Source organism: Myotis daubentonii, chromosome 15 (assembly GCF_963259705.1).
Source record: "Myotis daubentonii chromosome 15, mMyoDau2.1, whole genome shotgun sequence".
In the NCBI taxonomy this organism is placed as follows: domain Eukaryota; kingdom Metazoa; phylum Chordata; class Mammalia; order Chiroptera; family Vespertilionidae; genus Myotis; species Myotis daubentonii.
In genome coordinates, this window is record NC_081854.1 from 46,874,160 (window position 1) to 46,895,741 (window position 21,582).

General features: G+C 52.7%; 1 protein-coding gene across 3 annotated transcripts; it reads right to left on the minus strand.

Moving 5' to 3' along the window:
• Positions 1-4,366: 4,366 nt before the first annotated feature.
• On the minus strand, positions 4,367-13,710 carry CA7 (carbonic anhydrase 7). Of its 3 annotated transcripts, none has more exons than XM_059667838.1 (7): positions 13,579-13,710; positions 10,900-11,097; positions 7,366-7,484; positions 6,494-6,589; positions 6,316-6,378; positions 5,647-5,802; positions 4,367-5,152 (listed from the first exon to the last, which is right to left on the minus strand). In XM_059667838.1, exons 1-7 carry the CDS (start codon positions 13,616-13,618, stop codon positions 5,030-5,032), a joined length of 795 nt encoding a protein of 264 aa, XP_059523821.1. In that variant the 5' UTR covers positions 13,619-13,710; the 3' UTR covers positions 4,367-5,029. The 3 variants fall into 3 exon arrangements, 2 of the variants coding, with proteins under 2 accessions (XP_059523821.1, XP_059523822.1); XM_059667839.1 differs by lacking the exon at positions 13,579-13,710 and adding an exon at positions 13,077-13,116; XR_009448903.1 differs by lacking the exon at positions 4,367-5,152 and adding an exon at positions 6,987-7,218 and having other exon boundaries at positions 5,717-5,802.
• Between the last annotated feature and the right edge of the window lie 7,872 nt (positions 13,711-21,582).

Genomic DNA, 21,582 nt, shown 5'->3' on the forward strand with positions numbered 1-21,582 from the left:
CTTTCATTGAAGGCTTGTAATGAGAGGTATTGCATTTATTATAAAAAGTCAGCTCTGAGAATCTCACGAACAGAATATGAGCGAAAAAGCCAGACACTCAGGAGGTTTTCTGAAATGAATGACTTCATTTAGTTGAAGTTCAAAACCAGACGAATGTAATTAACACTATTAGAAGTCAGGAAGGTGGCTACTTTTGGGAGGCAGGAACGTATGAGGATGTGGCAGGGTTGAGGGTGTACTTTTGCTGATCTGGGTGCTGTTGCACAGGTGTGAAAGTTCAGATTGTGAAAGTTCACCGAGTGCCTGTACTTTTGTGTGTGTATGTTATGGTTTAATTAAAAAAAAAAAAAACCCGCAACCAAAAGGCTAAGCTAACATCACCAGTAATGAAACAAATCAACATCGTGCCATTGTTGTGATATTCCTACAACAAGTTAATAACCTGAGCCTCTTCATGAGGAAACACCTGGCAAACCCAGCTGAGGGCCATTCTACTACCTGACCAGCCTGTACTCTCCCACCGTGTCCATGTCCTGAAAGACAAAGATCGACCGAGGGACGGTCAGAGAAAAGGAGACTAAAGGGTCTGGACAACTGAATGCAATACCTGATCTTGCGATTTATTTGGGTCACAAAAGGCATTATGGGGATAATTGGCAAAATCTTAATAAGGGTTGTTGATTGGATAACAGTAATGAAACAATGTTAATCTCCTGATTTTGATTCTTGTACTGTTTATGTAAGAGAATATTTTTGTTTTTAGGAAAAACCACTGAAATATTTAGGGGTAAAAAGGTATCATGGACCCCCCTAGCTGGTTTGGTTCAGTGGGTAGAGCTTTGGCCGGTGGACTGAAGGGTCTCGGGGTCGATTCTGGTCAAGGGCATGTACCTTGGTTGTAGGCTCAATCCCTGGCCTTGGTTGGGCCCCGGGCAGGAGGCAACCAATCGATGGGTCTCTCTCACATTGATGTTTTTGTCTCTCTGTTTCTCCCCCTCCCTTCCACTCTCTCTAAAAATTAATGGAAGAATATCCTCAGGCGAGGATTAGCAACAACGACAAAAGGTATCACGGCTGAAACTTTTTGTCAAAGTTCAGAAAATGTGTATATGTTAAAAGAGAAAGAGGGGGTGGAGAGAGAGAGAGCAAATGTGATCAAACAGGGAGTCTGGGTGAACGGTCTGAGGGTATTCACTGTGCTATTTTTCTGTTTTTCCATATGTCTGAAATTCTGCTAAAGTAGGAAGATTTGGGGGTGAGGGGCTCTGGGTCTGATAGTGGAACCCTAAACGTTGGCTGTTCCTTTCTCTGTTCCCGTGGCCATTGGCAACCTCAGTTCTCCCGGGTGTCGGTGTGAAGAGGGGCAGAAACAGAAGGAGCCGGAGCCTGGCGTTTCCTGACATGGACAGGTCTTGTGTGCAGAGGTGCCGAGGGTCCATCGACAGGGGTCTTAGCTTACAGCAAGGGCTCAGCGAATTGGCCGAGGTTGGTCAGCTCTTGGCTGCTGGCAGATACCTGAGTTTCTTTCCTCAGCATGACCTCTGACTTCAAGGGGTGCTGGATGGAGGCAGGCGCCCCAAGGACTGGAGAGCTGGTTGCTGCTGCCCTGACCTTAGCCCCCAGGAGTTTCTGGAGCCACTGCTGGCACCAGTTAAAGCGGCCTGGTTGGTGCTCAGCCCTCCACCCAACACAGGGTCACAGGACCTCTGTGAGCAGCTTTGCGCTTAGCAACCCACACGGGGGGAGGGGGGGGGAGCTCTCCTCCGGGTCCCCTCTACTGGCCCAGAAACCACGGGCTTCTGGGTTTAGCGCTGGGGCCACGGCTTCAAAGGTTTGGCTGTCCCCAAACTTTCAGTCACCTGCATCTGCCGGAAATGATACCATCAGAGCCCCGCTCTCCTAGGAAAGAACGCACTGGCCTCTCCCAAAGCGTAGATGTCGTTGCTGTGTGTAGGTCATAGTTCACCGACTTGGTTCCGTGAAACACATGGAAGGTCTTTATTTTCTGTAAATCCGTGAAATCTAGCTCTGAGCCCCCGTTACATTGGGCTGGTAGGAAATCAGCCCAGTTATTCTCCTATCACATCAATGGGCAAAGGTCTGGGGGTCAGGAGGCTCTGCCAGACATCTGTCCCTGTCAGTTTGGGTCCAGCACCGTGGCCCCTTTCGCGTTAGGAGACATCTGAGGTGACCCACATCCTGAGATCCAGAGCTGTCTGCCCCCAGCGCGGCCACAGCCTGACTCTGCTCCTGGGAAATCTGCTTTCTCTCCCACTTCAAGTCCGACCTTCGGCCCCTTGGGACTCCCACAGACCCGTTTTATAGAGAAACAAAGGCCAAGAGAAGAGGGCATATAGCTGGCTGAAGAGGAGGTGCTAGAATCGTTCTGCCATGAGGTGTGTGCCCTCCCGGGGGCACTTGCATTTCATCAGGGAATCTTGTCGTAACTGAGCACCGAAGCTCAAATGACAGGATTTCAGGCTCTGTGACGGGGTTATTAGGCATAGGGGTCTTGTTGTTTTGTTTTGTTAGTCCCCACCCAAGGTTGTTATTTTGCATTACTTTTCAAAGAGAGTGGAAAGGAGAGAGGGACGGAGGGAGAGAGAGAAACGTTGATGTGAGAGAGACCCATCAACTGGCTGCCTCCCTCACCTACACCACCAGGGGATGGGACATGAACCCGAACCCCAGGTGTGTGCCCTTGACCCGGAATTGAACCCAGGAACCTTCGGTGCGTGGCCGATGCTCTAATCACTGAGAAACACCGGCCAGGGCTCTGTTTTGATACATAAAACTCTCCTGACGAGTGAAGAGCACTAACCACACTCCTGAACACTCAGGAGGCCTGGGGAGCTGGAGAGACAGGGCAGTGCCCAGAGCATCCAAGGGCTTGCCACTCAGAGCAGGTGGAGGGCGAGAAAGAGCCCCTTCCTGAGAACCAGAGGGACCCCGGGGAGCCCAGCTGACCCTGGGCTCCTGTGTCCCCATGCCTTTCCCACAATTCCTGCCCCAAGAGAGTAGCTCAGTGGGGATAAAGAGCCTCCTGCTCACCCTCCCATGCCCCTGAAGACCAAAACATTTGGGTTGCAGTTGGAGGGATTTAGATGAGACTCACAGGCTGCCAAGCCAGGAACTGCCAGGGCCCAGGCATGTGTCCGTACCGCAGGGCCAGGAGGGGCAGCCGGCACCTGCCAGAATTTGCCTGGGTTGGAAGGTGGATTTGGGCCAAGTGATGCCTAGTGCTTTCTGAGCCTCGGAGAGAGAGTCGTCTGCTTCCAACCCAGGAGGCCCTTGGTCCCTGCTCTATACTTCCAGTGGCTCCCATGGCCTCGGGATGGGATGGGAGCTACCGCTGACCCTTGAACAATGCGGGATTGGGGTGCTGGCCCCCTATGCAGTCAAAAATCTATGTATAACTTTGACTCCCCCAAAGCTTAGCTGCTAATAGCTTACTGTGGCGCCAGGACTGTGGTGCCACCATCCCAGGGAGGGGCTGGCCGAAGTCCCTGGCAGGACCAGCAGCATCAGGCCTGTTATACCACCTCCCTCCATGTGACCACCACCATGCCCATCCCTCCCTTCCTCCCTTGGACCCAGTGCCCTCTCTTACCCACCTGAATTAAGATCCTCTAAAGCAGTCCCCTACCCCCCACTTTCCTCCTCAGCTCAGTTCTCAATGTCCACTGCTTCTTCGTTCTCCCCTCCAGGGGTCTGCCAATGCTGTGTGTCCACCCTGGTCAGCTCCTCCCCAGGGTTCTCGGTCCATGTGGAGGCCTCACTCTCCATCCAGGGACACACCCCAGACTCCCCTCCCCCTCACGGATAGCTAAATGCTGTCTTATGAGCTCCACCTTCTAAATCTCTCTCATCCATCCCCCTTGCTCCCCACCTCCATCACCCTGTCCCCTCTTTCCTGGCCACTGGCCACCCCTCCTCCCTGATGCCATTCCTGCGAACCCACCCACACTCCACAGGGATTTTCCCCCTTTCACATCTGGCTCTGACCCTCCTCTACCCCAGACCCTTTATGCCTCCCCAGTAGCCCTGGGAGAATCCCAGGCTCCAGCCCCACCAGTCCTTTCAGCCCCACAAACACTCTGGGCTCTCTCACCTCTGAGCTTGCACACCAGCTTCTTCCCTCAGCTTCAAACATATCATTCCCTTCTCTCTGCCTTGGCATTTGTTTTTTTCACCAGATGAGGTAGGCTCCTCCGTTTCTCTGCCTCCCATAGCCCCTGCCTGCCCTCCGTATAACCCTTACTTGCTAAGTACCCATGTCCCTCCCAACATACTGTGCTTCCCTCACCACTGTCGCCTCCCCAATGCCTAGAACAGAATTTGACATAGCACAGGCACTCAAGGGGTATTTGCTGCATGGATGAATGAATTTATTAATCATTGCATGGATGGATTGTCATGTAGGTGGCTTTGGTGGCTGGGGGTGGGGGATGAGGGGAGATACTACATAAGCTGTAGCCAGTGCCTGCCCCTGGCAGCAGGTGGCTGGAGGGAGAAGGCCACATCACCTCCAGCAGGCTGGGTGCATTTTTTTTTATTTTAATGGCCTGGCAGTGAGGTGCGTGCATGGCGGAGGCCTGCAGAAGAGGTAATGCCGAGAGGGTATGCCCATCTCTAATTATTGCTTGAGTCGTTCTGGCAATGTCAGCTGCCCGCCCCAGAGAGCTGGGTCTCGTCCATCACAGTGTGAGCTCAGGGTGGGGCTGCCGCCACTGGCAGTGGGAAGAAGACCAGAGGAGGTTCCCAGGGACCTTTGGATCTTGGAGAACAGAGGCAGCTCCAGGCTTGGAACGTGCTCAGCTCCTGTCCTTCCTGTCCCCGGGGCAGCTGAAGAGTGTCTCCTGACTTGGGGATCCCATCAAGAAGCCTAGAGGGTGGCCAAGGAGCAAGCCAGCTGAAGAGGGGGGTCCACAGCACCCCCAGGCAGGGAGCCTTAGATGGTTTGGTGTCTGCTGACATGGAAGCCCTTGGGAAGATGGTGTCCTAGTGGCCAGCTGGGCAGCCGGGCAGCTCAGGCCCGGAAGGAGGCCTTGACCAAACGGCCCATCAGTGGCTGTGGTGGCCGGAAGTTGTTCACCATGTGGATCCTCTCGTCGTCCACTGAGGTGAAATGCAGGCCCCGAAACTTCTCCATCTTGAGAAGGCAAAAGAGAAACTCAGGGCAGAATGGGGGATGCTGTGATACCCTCTGATCCCAGACACATCATTACCTGGCCCAGCCAGCTCTGCCTCTCCTCCCTCCTCTTCCCCGTAGGGTGTGTCCCCAATTCTCCCCACTCCTTCTCTCTTTGGGACCCCAGTCTCATTTATTTATTCACTCAAGAGCCACTGACCCTGCTTCACCTACTTCCAGTTCTAATCCCATCTAGTGAACACTTATCAGCAAATGTAACATTTAAGATTCTAACACAGTCGGCGAGATCTCAGGATCCAGGGATCTCCCCTCCCAGCCTGTGTCTACGTCCTAATGACCATCCATCAAGCTAACTCCCACCTAAGAATCTAAACGTTTATTTGCAAAAGATGGGAGTCTCCATGGTGGGCCCACAGGCTGTGGGTTGCTGGTTGGGAGAGTCCCACTGCTGGGGTGGACCCCGAAGGCCACATCCCTCCACCTGGAGGACTGACCTGCCTTTCAGAGATGCTGATGGGCTCTCGGAGCACAATCCAGGTGACGCTTTCACTCAGAGGGGGCGTGGTCAAGGAGCCGGGGTAGGTCCAGTAGTGCCGGCTGGCAGGCAGGAGGCAGTTGGGCTGGAAGCAGCTGAACTGGGCCGTGGTGCCCTGCATAGGGAAGGGAGCCCAGAAATCAGCATAGACCTCCCACCAGGACCAGACCTGCAGCCCCCCTACCTGTTTCTGTCAGGGGGATCTAGGCTTCTCCTTGGCTCATGGATGCAAATAGTGGGCAAATGCCTGTGATCCCCGATGCCATCTCCCAGCAGGTACCAGGCCCTGCCCACCCATTTGCTCGTATGTAAAAGCTACAGGAGCTCTTTGTCCACATGTCTTGTCCCTTGCCTTCAGCGGCCCTTAGTGGCACTGCCCGCGGGAAAACCGTTAACGAATGTGACAAGTATCTTATCAATCCTCTACCCACCGAGATGGCACACTGGGCACTCCATGGGACCCCTGACCCTGGTGAAGAGGAGTCAGGTGCAGGATGCTGCAGGCGCTGACCTACCCCCTTCATCTCACCAAGAATGGAAGAGTGGATGGGTCTGCTCTGTGATGTAGCCTCTTCCCTTCCCCCCCACCAGGCTGCTCGGGGTCAGAGACATGGACCCCTGGTCTCACCTTAAACCGAACCATGTAGAGTGCGTCTGTCAGACGGTTCATGTAGGGGTGTTCAGCCCCGATCTGTCAGGGAGAGGGTAGTGTGAGCCTGGCACCACTGGATTCTGAAAACAGGGGCAGTTCCAGGCCTTTCATGGCCACCCCCCCCCCCCCCCGGCCCTGGGTAAACCCCCCTCACCTCCAAGAAGACACCGACCACAGCCAGGCCGTCGGGTGCTGAGGCCGCCTCCCCAAAGGTGCTGTACTTCTTGGCGTTCCAATGGACCAGGTGCAGCTATAGGGTTAACAACAGGCCAGGCCAGTGCTCAGCACTCCCTGGGCCACAGGAGCTCAGAGCAAGGCTTCTCTCACTCCCATCAGACTCCTGGCTCCTCTGAAGGAAGGACAGGCTGCCCAACCAACCGCCAGGGGCCTAGCTGGCATCCTATGTGGCCCTGGGGAGCCCCAAAGGGCACAGAAGCATCCGCCCTGCTCTGGGCCCAACCCTTTCCTGAGCCCCAGGGAACCAAAGAGGAATCTGGCTCAGGCCCTGCCCTCCATGAACTAACTATAAAATAGATAATGACCATCCAGGGACACGCCCTGAGGAAGAGGCACTTGCACTGAGTCCAAAGAATAATTAGGGGGTAATCAGGCGGGACCTTGGGGGAAAGGTATTCCAGGAAGAATACCGGGAGGTATGGGTGTGAAAGAGCCAGGTGTGGGCTGCGGCTTCATCACCTGCAGTGCAGCGTGGGGACAGTGTAGGGGGAGAGGAGGCTCAGCAAGGCCTTGAATGCTAAACACAGTCCTTGAAGGCTTATTAGCAAGGGTGTGGCGGGACTGGATTTGTCCTGCAGAAAATTCCTTCTGGACACACGGACCCGGGCAGCAGTGGGCAGAGTTCAGGTAGAAGATCCTGGGCTGGGGGTGGGTGGAGGACGTTTCTCCCAGGCACTGGGTGCTCGTCCTCAGTCTCTCCAGAACTCCATACCAGGCACCTGCCAAACCCCTGACTACCCAGTCCCCCACTCCTTCGCCAAAGGGGTTCCCACTGAGGAGGGCCCTTACCTCGCAGGGGAATGACTTGCCGTCCACCATGTGCTCTGAGCCCACATTGTGCATCTGGCCCCAGTGGAAATGGAACTGCTTGAGCCGGTAGGGCCCATCCAGGGGGCCCCCAGTCACCACTGCGGGTAGAAGTGGGGCGTGTAGCAATCCATGTGAGAGAGTCCACAACAACCGGCAGGTGCTGGTGCCAGGATCAGGGCAGTACCCAAGAGGGAGGTACATTTCTCATTTGGAAAATTGGTTGGGCTAACTGGTCTTGGGTCAGTCTCCACTCTGTTCCCTGGGCCCTTAGCTGGGCCAGGGCAGCCTGCAGGTGGCAGAGAGTGTGGCACTGACAGAATACATCTCTTCATTCTCCCCACTCCTGACCAATTTTGCTTGGAAGCTGGAACCTTGCCTCTAATCCCCCCCCCCCCCCCGCACCCCCCCCCCCCCCCAATTATCACTAACAATATGTCTCCCATGTCTGGAGCGCTGACCGAGGATTGAGTCAGAAGGATTATTTTGTTTAGTTCTCATAGTAGTTCATGAGGGCTAGAACCTATTATCTCTATTTTGTAAAGGAAGAAGCCAAGGCACAGAGAGGGCAAGGCATTTGCCCAGGGTCACACAGCAAGGCACTGAGCTAGGAGATAAGCCTGCATATCCTTTGTAAGTCCAGAGCCCAAGCCCCTAATCACCAGGCCATGCTGCCTCCTCAGGACCTAGTGTTGTCCAGAGGCCAGCTCCTGAGGGTCCCCACTCTGGTGGCTGGACCCAGATACCTCCAATGGTGGGCCCCATTTGTGCTGGTTTTATGACTTTCCCACCCTGATATCTGGTGAGCTGGGGCCACGCCTAAGGCCTCTTGAGACTTATTGAATTTCTAGCTGAAAGGGATCTGGCAGTGGAGGGAGCTCCTGCCAGGCCTGAATGTGAGCCCCTGGATCAGGTGACTGCCCTGGGCTCAGAGTTCCACTAGCCCTCTTCAGGGTGGTGACCAGGCCAGGGCCTTGCCCCCTGTGGGCCCCTGGAGGAGGAGGAGGAGGAGGAGGAGGAGGAGGAGGAGGAGGAGAAGGAAGAGCAGGAGGGGGAAGAAGAGGAGGAGAGAGGACAATCCTTGCTATCTGTCCTGCCTTATCTGAGAAGCAGGGCCTTCAGGCTGAGCTCCCTGACACGGCCTGTGGGGACCTCCCCTCCCCCTCTGAGCATGCCCTACCTGGGACCCAAGTGTGGTCTCTCAGAGAATGAACTCCTTCCCTAACCCCTTGAACTTGGCTCCCTTGGCCTCTTGCTGACCATAAAACACACTGCCATTCACTGTGCACTTACTGTATTTTGAACTCCATAGGTGTCAACCCCCACAGAGACCTTGAGGGGGACACATGGTTATCCCTATTGGACAAATGTGAGACTAAGGCTCAGAAAAGTAAGTATTCTGTCCAGGGTCACACAGCTATTGAGTGGCACAGCTCCAATCATCTCTCCCCCAAACCTACCTTCTTCCCACTGGCTCCCTGCCCTCTCAGGCCTGGGTGTTCTGGTAGGGGAGGGAACCCCAGCGAACTTAACAGTGAGCCCCTGTGTCAGTGGTTCAGGGGCATGCCCCTTGGGCCTTCTACCCCCACCCCATACAGTGGCCTTCATTGAGCTACTGCTGTCTGAATTGAACCCTCAGTGCCCTCCGTTTAGAAGGCACAGCCATATGAAAACTGCTCCTTCATAAACCTAACCTAGGGTTGGTTATCAAGAGCCCCATGTCCCTCTCCAAAGCTCTGGGTGAGAGGCTTTTCCTACAATTTAGTACCAGGAAATGCTGTTTCTCTTCTGAGGATCTGCTGGATCTGTTCCCTTCTGCAGCAAGAACTATAACTGATCCTCTTTCCCTTTTTTCCTGGCCTAGCAGGGAACTCAGAGCTAAGCAACTAAAATCAGTCCCATCTGACTTTCCTCCTCTTCAATTTTTTTTTTTTTTTTAAATTTCAGAGAGGAAGGGAGAAGGAGAGAGAAATAGAAACATCAATAAGGAGAGAGGCTGAAACCGGTTTGGCTCAGTGGATAGAGCGTCGGCCTGCGGACTGAAGGGTCCCAGGTTCGATTCCAGTCGAGGGCATGTACCTGGGTTGCGGGCACATCCCCAGTAGGAGATGTGCAGGAGGTGGCTGATTGATGTTTCTCTCTCATCGATGTTTCTAACTCTCTATCTCCCTCCCTTCCTCTCTGTAAAAAATCAATAAAATATTTAAAAAAAAAATAAGGAGAGAGAATGATTGATTGGCTGCCTCCTGTATGCTCCCCACTGGGGATCGAGCCAGCAACTGGGGCAGGTACCCTGACTGGGAATCAAATATGACCTCCTGACTCATAGGTCAATGCTCAACCACTGAGCCATGCCGGTTGGGCTGCCCTTTGATTTTTTTTATTTGAAACTTAAGTTCCCTTGAGTGCTTTTATTATGTGCATGGAGCAGAGCGGGCGGGGTAGGCAGAGTTCCTGTCGCTTTCTTACACAAGAAACTCCAGCAAGTTTCCTCCTTGCCCCACTCCACCCCTCGTAAGTCTGATCATAAGGACACAATTCCTTCACGGAGGAGCACTTCTGAGGCCCTCTGCCTAGGAATTTATCATAAAAGAGCCTGGACTTTAATCCCAGGGCAAAGAGACCTTGGAAAGAGTGCCACAAATTCCTGCTGGCCTCACTCTGGCCCAAGATCTTGAGGTTGAATGTGGGCTGGAAAGAAGACCTTTGGAGTTGGACTGTCTGGTTTGTGCCCTCCCCAGCTCACTGAGTCTCTACTTGCCTATCTTTTTTTTTTTTAATCCTCATTCGAAGATATATTTTTATTGATTTTTAGAGAAAGAGAAGAAGGAAGGAGGGAGGGGAGAGAGTGAGATGATGTGAGAGAGAAACATTGATCAGCTGTCTGTTGTACCTGCCTGTCTCCACTGGGGATCAAAGCCACAACCTAGGTATGTGCTCTGACTGGGAATCAAGCCCACAGCCTTTGGTGTACAGGACGATGCTCCAACCGAGCCACCAGGCCAGGGCACCTACTTGCCCATCTTAGAGGTAGATTCTTGAGAGGAATAAAAGCTGCCTGTGACCTTAGCAAGGGGCCTGGCACAGAACATTTTCGTTCCTTTCTCTCTGCTGGGCTTGGCCAGAGCACACAAAGAGGAGGGTTTAGCCTTAGGCCACACAGCCCTACAGTGATGGGGCAGGGAGTGAAGTGAAAACAAACCTGACCTAAAGCACTAAATAGAAGAGAAGGAAGGGAAGTAGCATTTCTTGAGCTTCTGAGCATCTGCTGTGTGCCAGCACTACAAACATCGCTTCAGTTTTTCATTTTTCCTCTCTATGACCCTAGGGAGCAAAATAAGGTCTCATTACTCTCATTTTATGCCTCAGGAGACCGAGGCTCAGGCCACGGCTTCACAGCTGGCGAGAGGTGGAGCCTTTCCCCCCACCCACCGCATGCTGCCCCTCCTGTGCCTGCCCCAAACAGGGTTCATTCCCCAGGTGGAGCGGTGCCAGAGTCTGTGAGGGGCCGCTTACCAGATCGATCGTCGCTGTCGTTGAAGTCCACCTGGACAGAGTGGCCATTGTTGGCAAGGCTGAGGGATGTGCAGGCCTCATAGGAAAGCTGCAGTGGCTTCAGGCTGGGCGAATACACAGCCTGTCTGGATATGATATTGATTGGTGATTGGCGGTCTCCCTGGGCAATGGGATACAGCTTGTACCACTGTGAGGGGCCTGCAGGTGGGGAGAGGGTAAGGACTCAGGCCAGCCCAGGTGTCTCCCGGGTATCCTTTCAGACCTTGGCCGCTGCTTCAGAGCTGTGTGGCCCGCAGCTCCAATCCCAGCTCTGCCACGTACCCTCCATTTCCTTGTCTTCGAAAGGACCTCATGAAAACTCACCACCCAGAGCTGATAGGAGGCCCAGAAAGGCGATGTGTGGAAGAGAGCACAATACAGCCATCGGCTGAGGGGTGGTTCTGGGCAGTGGGTCCTCCCAACATCCAGTACATGGGCAGAGGGACCCCTCCCTCCCCAGGCACCTGGAGCTCCTGACCTGACCCTACCAGGTATGGGGCCTTTTCCTGCACCTTGGGTATGTTCGGGTTGCCGTTTGTGATAATAATAATAAAAGCTCCCATCATCCTGGCTTTGGCTGTGTGACATGCATTTGTTCCTTACAGCCACGTTGTGAAGCAGAAACCAAGGTGGTCCTCATTTCACAGAGGAGAGGACTGAAGGCCACTCAGGTATGTGCACACATGCACTTGGGCACTGGTATAAACACAGCACATGCATGAACTGCCCCCAGCTGTCCTCCCCAGGCGTGTGCCTACCGATCCACAGAGATTCTCACCTATGCACCCAGGTGCATAGTGACCGGAGCTCACTGGGCCCTGAGCAGCAAGGCCCAGCAACACACGTGTGCAAACACACACATACCCTGCTGACTATACCTGACACACACGTATGCACCCTTACCCAGAGACTGCCTGTTGCAAACCCAGACCTGCACTAAGGGACTACAGCAAAACACATGCTGGGACACACACACACCCACACACCTGCATGCACACCCACAGGCACCCACCCCCTGCCTCCCAGAGGCTCCATCTGTAGCCGAGAGGCTTCTCCCTGGGGAACATCCTGAGATGCAGCCTATTTTTAGAGCTATTGCCGGCTGGTGCTTCTCCCTGTCTTTTGGCTTCTTAAGTTTTCCTGAGAAAATAGCAGCAGGTGCCAACAGAGCTGTGTCCCCAGTGGATGACTCAGATCGAGGTCCAGACTCACTGGGTTATTTTTTGAAGTCCCGTGAGTATGCCGCCTGCTGGCACCTCTATCCATTGTCCTTTTCTCCCTCCGTGCCCTTAAACTGGACCACCCAGGTCTGGGTGGGTGAGGGGCAGCAAGCAGTCTGAGGGTGGCTGGCCATGGGGCAGGCCTATAGGATATTGGATGCTCAGAGCGCCGTGGGCAGGACTAGAAAGAAGGCTGGAGTTAGGGGATTCTGACTCTGGGGAAGCATACGGAAGCTGGCTTGGAGCAGGTGCTGGGGGGAAGATGGTCTCGTATGGGTTGTCAACGCGCCCCTTTTCTGCCTCTCTCTCCATCTCTGCTGGTCTCTGTTGCCTCTTTCTAGCTTCTGCATGCCCAGATCTGGAGTTCTCCCCTCCAAAAGATGCTCCTGTGTCCTTGGGGTCCCAGAGGGGGCCAGATATACCACAGCATCTCTCTAACTCCCTCTGGCCCATGGCAACCTCCTGACCCCAGACTGTAGTCCTCAACCCCCAGTGACTGCCTCTCCCCAGAGAAGGTGGGTGGGGTGGGGGTTGAGGAGTGTTCCTTCCACTTGCATTTGCCCTTCTCCCACCCCCACCTGCCCTGCCTGGGTCTACCGGCAACCTGGATCTTGGGTTCTCATTGTTCACCCCAGGGAAAGGGGGGAAACCGTTACCCCCCCCCCCACTCCATCTCAGCATGGTAGGAAAAGGCCCAAAAAGGAACTGACCTGCCGCAGACCCACACTCAAGCAGTCTGCCTCTGCTCCCTTCCTCTGCATCCTACGGAAACTGAGGCAGAATGAGGAGCTATTTTCCAGGTCACACCAGGAGGATGGTGTGGGCCACGCCTCACGCCGGGACGTGTTCAGACACCCTGCTCCATGGAGATACCCAGACACATACGTGGGCACCCAAATGATCCATTCCCTCCTGTACCTGCCAACAGGTAAGCGCCGAACATCCCTCAGGGAAACTCTCCCGGGGACACTTCGCCCTTGCCCTGGCGGAGCGGGACTCGGGAGATTCCTGCGCATTCCGCATCCCGCATCCCGCACCCACGTACCGCGCTCCGCCCCCGATCGACCTCCCTCTCCCCGCTGCGCTGGGTCACCTCCATCCCCAGTGCCCGCGAGGGGAGAGTGAGTGTGTATCGCGGCCGGCCCGGGTCCGAGTGCGTGCGGCGGTCGGGGGCTGCGCGGAGGAGGCGGCACAGCGCAGCTGGCGGCTGTGCGCTGGGGCGCAGCGCGGACTTTGCGCCAGGCGCAGGGGAGTCAGGGCTCGGGCTGGGCAGGTGGGCCGGATTCTGGGGGGCTGGATGGGATGGGGGTCCCGGTCTGGCCTGAAGGGTGCGGGATATACGGGTCCGGGAAGCCCGGCCGGGCGCGAGGGTCAGGGGGCGAGCCGCCGCGGATCCGGGCCAGCCAGGGTCTGCGCCTACCGTCCTTCTGGCCGTAGCCCCAGCCGTGGTGGCCGGTCATGCCGCCGCCGTCCCGCAGTCGTGCACCTGCCGGCTGGACTCAGTTCCGCTGGCTCAGCTGCGGCTCCCGCCCCGCTCGCTGCTGCGGAGCAGCCTCTTAAAGCGATGGCAGGCGGAGCAGTTCCCGGGAGACCCGCCCTCCCCCCCCCCGCCCCCCCACTCAGGGCGAGAGAGGCCGGCCCTGCACCGCCCCGTCCGCAAGCTAGTTGAGCCCCCAGTGGAGATGCGGGGCTAGGGGGACGTAAACCTCTCCAGTCCTGGCCTGGCGACTCTCCCTCCTCCCTTCCAGCACGTGTACAGGCTCTGGGAGGAGAAACCGCTCGGGCGGAGGGACGCCCGGGACATTCCCTCCCCTCCCCAGGCTTGTCCCCGAACAGTAAATCCCACCACCAAGGACCTGCGCCCTGGGCCCTGCGTCCTCTGGGTTTGGAGAGTCCCCTTTAAATTGCGAATTGCACTGACCATCGTGTCCAGAACTGGAGCTTCCCCCTGTTTGCCAGACACTGTGGCAGGTTCTGGGCCAAGCTTTGGGTCTATCCTATCCTGTTCTCTGAACCTCCCAGCTTCCCTAGAACATTGGGTGGTACTGCCATTACGCCTCCTTCAGAGCAGGGGATGAGGCCTAAGAGGTGCAGTGACTTGCCCTGTGCCACTAGCCAGCTAGTAAGTGATTCACTCCCAGTTTGTGTCATTCCAGGTACTGTGCTCTTTACCACTCCCCTGGGGATGGGGGGCCAGTGGGTCCTGTGGGGGCAGGGGTCTAAGGAGCCTTGGGGGAGGGCAAGGGCTGTCCAAACCCCTAGCCCAGGAAAAGCCAGAGCCTTAAAGGCAAGTGGGACGTTTTGGCACTAACTAGCGGCATGAAGACAGACAGATCCATACACACCAGCTGGCTCACCCTTGGATCCAAGTTGCAGACCTTGCCTCCCACCCTCTCATTCTCTCCATTGCTTCTTCATTCTGTCCGGGACTCTCTGCCTGTCCCCGTGCAGCCCACTGTTTGTCCCTCCTTTTTCTTGCCTCCCCTGACTTTCGGCACACATGCAGGGAGCTCGGGCCCCTCAAACGCAGTCAACCTCATTGCCTGCCGAGCTTGGCCCAGCGTTTTCCCACCCTCTAGGTCTGGGCCTTGCTGTGTCCTCCACCTGGTACATCCTTTGTCTTCCACCTGCTGGTTCCAACCTGGCCCAACCTAATTCATCTTAGGATGTGCCTTGTGCCACGACTAGGGCCAGTGTGTGGCTACGACGAACAGATGGGTGGGTGGAAGGACAGGAAATGATCGCACCACGGTGCCTGTACCCAACAGGAGTTAAAGGGCCATTTGTAGAATGTCTGCTGGTCTGACCTTGACCAGAGGAGACTTTTTCAGGCCCTGCTCTTGGCTGTCCTTGTGAAGGATTCTGCCATTCTGTCTGTCTGACTCCCCTGCATCTCCATTGGCTGTCTTAATCAGTTCCCCTCTCCTCGGCCCCGAACCCCAGTTCCCCAGGAAGACTTGTGGAGATGAATTGACAACTTTCAAGGTAAGTCAGTGATTTCTCAGCCCTGCCTAGATACCCTCCTCTGACCCAGGAGTAGGAAGGGGCTCTTAATATAAATTTGACCCTCAGGTGTGGATGGGGGACTCATGATAGAGATGCAAGAGTGGCCCCAAGACCAGCAAATGAGAGAGAAGGCAACGTTGCCAAGGCCCCAGGTCTCCAAGCCAGAAATGTCATCTTCAGACCAAGAAGGTGAACGCCTGCTTCCACGTGACCTGCAGCCTCTGTTCAGCTCACAGAGGAGCCTGCCTTCTCCTGGGGGAGTTGTCACACCCTCAGGACCTGTGTCTACTTCATTGACCCACTTCCCTCTCACAGTGACCCAGGCCTTCTCCAAATTCATTTATAGCATTAAAAATAAATTGGAAGTATTTGTATAGTTTTGCATCCAGTGTCATCTGCACAGCACTCCTGGGGGGATTTCACCCCATTTTACAGATGAGGAAAGCAAGGCTCAGGGAAGTTTAATTATGGTGCATAGTGAGTGACAAAGCAAGGATGAGAACCCAAGGCTGCTGAGTCCCTTATTCAGTATGTCTAAAATCACAAGGAGGGGGGAGAAGTGGATTTTAAATTTGGTTGTCATTTGTGTATATATGCTTTGCATATATATATGCATGACTCTGGAAGGAGTTAAGAGAAACTAGGGAGGATATTTGCCTCCAAGGAGGAGAGAGGGAGACCAGAAGGGCGGGGGAGGGGGAGGAATAGGGGTGGGAGGGACACACTGTACTGCCTTCTCCTTTCAAAAGAACTAAAATGTGTACAGTTGACTCTTGAACAGCATGGGTTTGAACCGCACAGCTCCACTTACACATGGATTTTTCCCCCCAATAAATACATTCAGTACTATAAATATATTTTCTCTTTCTTATGATTTTCTTTTTTTTTAAAATATATTTTATTGATTTTTTACAGAGAGGAAGGGAGAGAGATAGAGAGCCAGAAACATCAATGAGAGAGAAACATCGATCAGCTGCCTCCTGCACTTCCCCGACTGGGGAAATGCCCGCAACCCAGGTACATGCCCTTGACCGGAATCGAACCTGGGACCTTTCAGTCCGCAGGCCGACGCTCTATCCACTGAGCCAAACCGGTTTCGGCTCTTTCTTATGATTTTCTTAGTAGCATTTTCTTTTTTCTAGCTTAGTTGACTGTAAGAATACAGCATATGACACATATAACATACAAAATATGTGTGAATAGACTGTGTTATCAGGAAGGCTTCCGGTCAACAGTAGGCTATGACTAGTTAAGTTTTAGGGGAGTCAAAAGTGATACGTGGAATTTCGACTGCATGGGTGTGGATTGGTGTCACTAACCCACGCATTGTTCAAGAGTCAACTGGATTACCTCTTTAACAACCAAATAAAAGTTGATCCAATTCTTTCCTTCCTGCAGCTTGACTATCAAAAATTTCCTCCCAGTGCTGGAGTGCTGGGAACTCAGAAAGATGAGAGGCGCCGATGGAGCCTGCCTGTCTCAGATGAAGCCCCAGTTGTCCCGGCAGCCATTCAGGTCAACTTGGTAAAGCCCGCGCCCTCATTCAGGCGCCTCCTGTCTCAATTACGTGCTGTCATTAAAGCTGAATTGATTTCACTGCTCTGGAGTTTACTCTTTGGTCTCATTGGTGTCAGTGGCTCCTGGATTTTGCTGTTTCTGGAGGAAGGAGAGCATGGGGATGTGAGGGCTGTGCTGAAGGGCTGGGGAGGAGAGCAGGAGCAGCTTGCATAGCCACACCTCATTCATCAAGCAATTTTGACCTGATCTCACTTTCCTTCTTGAAGGTACAGTGTTTTTGCTCTATAGCTGATAAGAGGCTCATCCCTACCTTGTCCACCTCAAGGGCATTCCTGTGAGCATTGGTTGAAAAAACAGGTGTCCAACGCTGCACCAACAAGCAGAATCATGCCTGCTCTTCATAGTATATTATGCACAGGACCAACAGGCAGGCTAGAAGCCCTATGGCCTAGAGATTCTAAGATCAGAATTATCATTTCTTGTGTTTTGAATTTTTTTTAAATATATTTTTTTATTGATTTTTTACAGAGAGGAAGGGAGAGAGATAGAGAGTTAGAAACATCGATGAGAGAGAAACATCGATCAGCTGCCTCCTGCACATCTCCTACTGGGGATGTGCCCGCAACCAACGTACATGCCCTTGACCGGAATCGAACCTGGGACCTTTCAGTCCGCAGGCTGACGCTCTATCCACTGAGCCAAACCGGTTTCAGCATTTTTTTTTTTTTAAACATTTCCACTCCAAGCATGTGTGGGGATGTGTGCAAGCAGTGAGATATAATGATCCTAGGCTGTGGACTCAAGACAGATCTGGGCTTGGCTTCCAGCATCACTGGCTGTGTGACCTGGGGCAAGTTGCTTCACCTCTCTGAGTCTGTTTTCTCATCTGTAAGATGGGAATAGAGAGCTAGAAGGCTAATAGTATAGTCAGGTAAGGTGATTCCTGGATGCACCCCTGACACCCTAGGACCTCTGTTCTTTCCCCTTTCCTTACCTTGTTGGGCCCATTTAAAACCCCAAACATTCCTTTGCCAATTATAGTAGTGGCAACTATTCATTGCAGAAAATTTGGAAGAATCAGAAAAGTATATAGAAGAAAATTTAAACAACTGATCATGTGACTCGAGAATCAGCACTGTTAACATTTTAGTGACCATCCTGCCTGGCTTTTTTTGATATATATATTAGTCGTACTTAAAAAACAATCAGAATCACATGCATTCACATGTATAGCTTTGTGATTAGTTCCCCTCCCTACCCCCCTCTCACACACCCAATGCGCTATGGTTAGCATTTTCCTGTTTGGTCAGCCTTGGAGAACTTGACACTTAACAACTGCACAATGGTTTAGTACAGTGGTCGGCAACTCATTAGTCAACAGAGCCAAATATCAATAGTACAACGATTGAAATTTCTTTTGAGAGCCAAATTTTTTAAACTTAAACTATACAGGTAGGTACATTGTTATTAACTTAATTAGGGTGCTCCTAAGACTTAGGAAGAGCCACACTCAAGGGGCCAAAGAGCCGCATGTGGCTCTTGAGCCGCAGTTTGCCGACCACGGGTTTAGTATATGAGTTATTTCCAGTTTTTATTATTATAAATAGCACTGCAGTGAACACTCATATTTATACATCTTTGTGTGTGTCTGATGCTTTCTTATGATAAACTGCTAGAAGTGGGGTTACCATATCAGATGATATCTACCTTACCAGTAAGGCATTTAAAAATGTAGTTTCAGAAATGCATTCTTTCATTCAACAAGCATTTGTTGAAGATTTATTAGATGCCAAGTACTGGGCCAGGCATGGGTGATACAACTGTGAACATGACAGACCCACAGCTGTTTCGGGAGGGGTGGGAAAGAGAGGTAAATTATTGGTCAATAAAAACCAGGGTGAGAAGGGCTAGGATGGGCAAAGGGCAGGCTGAGAAGGTTAGTGGCCGAGGCCTGGGAGAGTGTCCTGGGTTGTGACTGACTCTTCCTGGTTATTTTCCCATAGATTATAAACTCTTCTAGGGCAGAGCTAACCCCAAACTTCCTGGGATCTCACTAATCCAATCTCTACCAGCTGGGACCAACAATGATGGGTAACAAAATAGACCTGAGCTGGGTCTGGCCAGATCAGTTGGGGTGATTATTTCTAATCTCTACACCACCTCTTAATAGCTGTGAGACTTTGGAATTTTACTCACCCTCCGAGCTTCTGTTCTCTTGTCTGTGAACTGGGATGAGCAATAGTGTCTGTTCATTGGATCAGCACAAATGGGCACAAAATGAGGTGAGGCACATCAAGGGCCTGCCTGGCATCTAAGTGCTCAGTAATGTGGGTAGGGGCTCAGTTTTCCCATCTGTTCAGTGGGAGATTGGCCTAGATCAGAGGTTCTCAATCTTGAGAGTGCATCAGAATCACCTGGAGGGCTTGTTCAAACCATTTCCTGACCTCATCCCAGAGTTTCTGATTCAGCAGGTCTGGGATGGGGCTTGAGGATTTGCATTTCTAACAAGGTCCCGGGTGATGTTGATGCTGCTAGTCCTGGACCACACTTTGAAAACCAGCTTAAATGAATGCAGCCATGGTTTCCTGTTCTGACACCTGATTCTTCGTCCTCCACAGTAACAAAGACTCCTTCATGGGCCTTGAGTTCCCAGATGGCAGAGTTTGTATCGGTTCAATCCCCACAGCTCCGGCACAGGTGCTTTGCTATTATGGGTTGAATTGTATCCTTCAAAAGCTGTTGAAGCCCTAACCCCCAGTACTTGGGAATGTGATCTTATTTAGAAACAGGGTTTTTGGAGATGTATTCAAGTTAAGATGAGGTCATTAGGATGAGCCCTGATCCAGTGCGATTGGTGTCCTTATAAGAAAAGAAGGGCAGATAGAAACATGAGGGGAGAATGCCATGTGACAATGGAGGCAGCGATTGCAGTGCTGCAGCTGTAAGCCAGGGATTATCAGCAGACCACCAGAAGCTGGGAGGCAAGGAAGGACTCTTTCCTTCAGGCTTCAGTGGGAGCATACTGCCCATACCTTGATTTCAGGCTTCTAACTTTCAGAGCTTTGAGACAATAAATTTCTGTATTTTTCAGCCAGCCAGTTTGTCACAGCAGTCCTAGGAGACTAATACATTGAGGGATTTATTTTATATTTTACAGATACCACCAATACAGACCTTTTCAAAATCATACATTTTCAAAAATATATTTTTATTGACTTCAGAGAGGAAGGGAGAGGGGGAGAGAGATAGAGACATCAATGATGAAAGAGAATCACCGATCAGCTGCCTCCTGCACAACCCACACTGGGAATCAAGCCCGTAACCCAGGCACATGCCCTGACCGGGAATCGAACTGTGATCTTCTGGTTCATAGGTTGACACTGAGCCATGCTGGCTGGGCTACATTTTTTTTCATAGGCAGTATGACTCCCCTGGCCCCCCAAATTTAGGGATGTTTTCTTTCATGCAGTGCATAGGACTGCACTGAGCATGAGAAGCTAAACAGTTCTCACCCATCTCCTTTTGACCTTCCTACATTCCCTGGGCATATTTTATTATCCCTTATATTTCATCTGTCCGACTGGAGAAGGAAATGATAGCATAAGCACATCATGTGCTGGGAGAGCCTCATGCCTTTGTTTCCCATCAGTTGTTCCATGGGTGCTGGGTAGGGGCCAGGGATATCATGAGAGGGTGTGCCTCAACCTTGACCCCAGAGACAGCACCCTGGGGAATTGCATCCATCGTTACTACAGAATTACTGTCAAATTGTGTTCCCACCCTTGTCTACATCCCAGGGTAGGTTGGGCTTGGGGATTTGTGCTCATTTCCACCTTATTTCAGGCAATTATTAACCTGAAGTGGCTGTAGGGACTTAGTGAGAAAGGAATCCTGACCGCACTGCCTGCTGGTCTTCCTGGTTTCCAGCGTCCTCTCCTTCCCTCTTCCTTATGGAGGCTGCCACCCATCCCCACAGGGCAGCCGTCCTCTTCCTGAAAGTGATTCTTTTCAGAAAGCAAAGGGCTTTAAATTCCTCCTTGCTTGTTTGTTCATGGTCCTCACAACTTGGCCCCTGCTGTCCCTCAAACCTCCTCCGACCACTCCCTACCCTTCACCTAACTCCCCACCCCATCAAACTCCTTTAGTGCCTCCAGCCTGCCATGCCTTCTCTGCTTCCCCAGATGACACCCGCTGTTCTGCTTAAAACATTCTTCCTTGCCCACACCACACCAAACATTCCTGGGGGGTGGGTGAGTGGTGTGCCTCTGTGCACCTCTCAGCTCCCCCATCTCCTCTACCTATAGGATGGCCATATTGTCTAGTAAGTACTTGTCTACTGTTCCTCTCCCCTCTTGGGCTGTGACCTCCCCAAGAACAGGGCCCTGGTCTTATTCATCTTTGGTCTTTGTACCTGCAGCCGGGAGCAGCTAGCTAGCTCTGTGGTTGGAAACAGGTCCTCAAAGTGTTGCATGAGATGATGGGTGAAATGGGTAAATCATCATCATCATCATCATAACGAAAGGTATTATTCAGACAGGATTTTTTGTGAGTGTGGTTCTGTATATTCAAAATCTCATTTAATTCTAATAGAATCCTTTGACGGAGACCCATTTATCCCCATTGCACAGATGAATACGCGGAGGACTTGCGAAGTAAAAAGCGGGTCTCACAACTAGTTAAGTGGTTAAAATCCAAACCGGCCCGAGTCCCCGCCAATCGCCGCACGTAGAAAATCACCGAATGGCGGAGAGCGGGGCTGGTGCAGAGAGGGAAGACTTGACCAACCAGTCCCGGTCCAGGTCCCGGCTGCGGTGGCATTTGCTCCAGCAAACCCGCGACGCGTGCGCAGTGCAGTGGCGGCGCCCCCTGCGGGCGGCGCGCAGGCGGCGGCGGCGGGCCT

What these genes read in the sequence shown, in the direction of transcription:
- CA7 (XM_059667838.1), bottom strand. Translation starts at nt 13,618, where the DNA reads ATGACCGGCCACCACGGCTGGGGCTACGGCCAGAAGGACG. An exon ending in CGACAGCGACGATCGATCTG is followed by an intron (nt 7,485 to 10,899) that starts GTAAGCGGCCCC and finishes TTCTACCCGCAG; the next exon opens with TGGTGACTGGGGGCCCCCTG. An exon ending in TCAGCATCTCTGAAAGGCAG is followed by an intron (nt 5,153 to 5,646) that starts GTCAGTCCTCCA and finishes TGCCTTCTCAAG; the next exon opens with ATGGAGAAGTTTCGGGGCCT.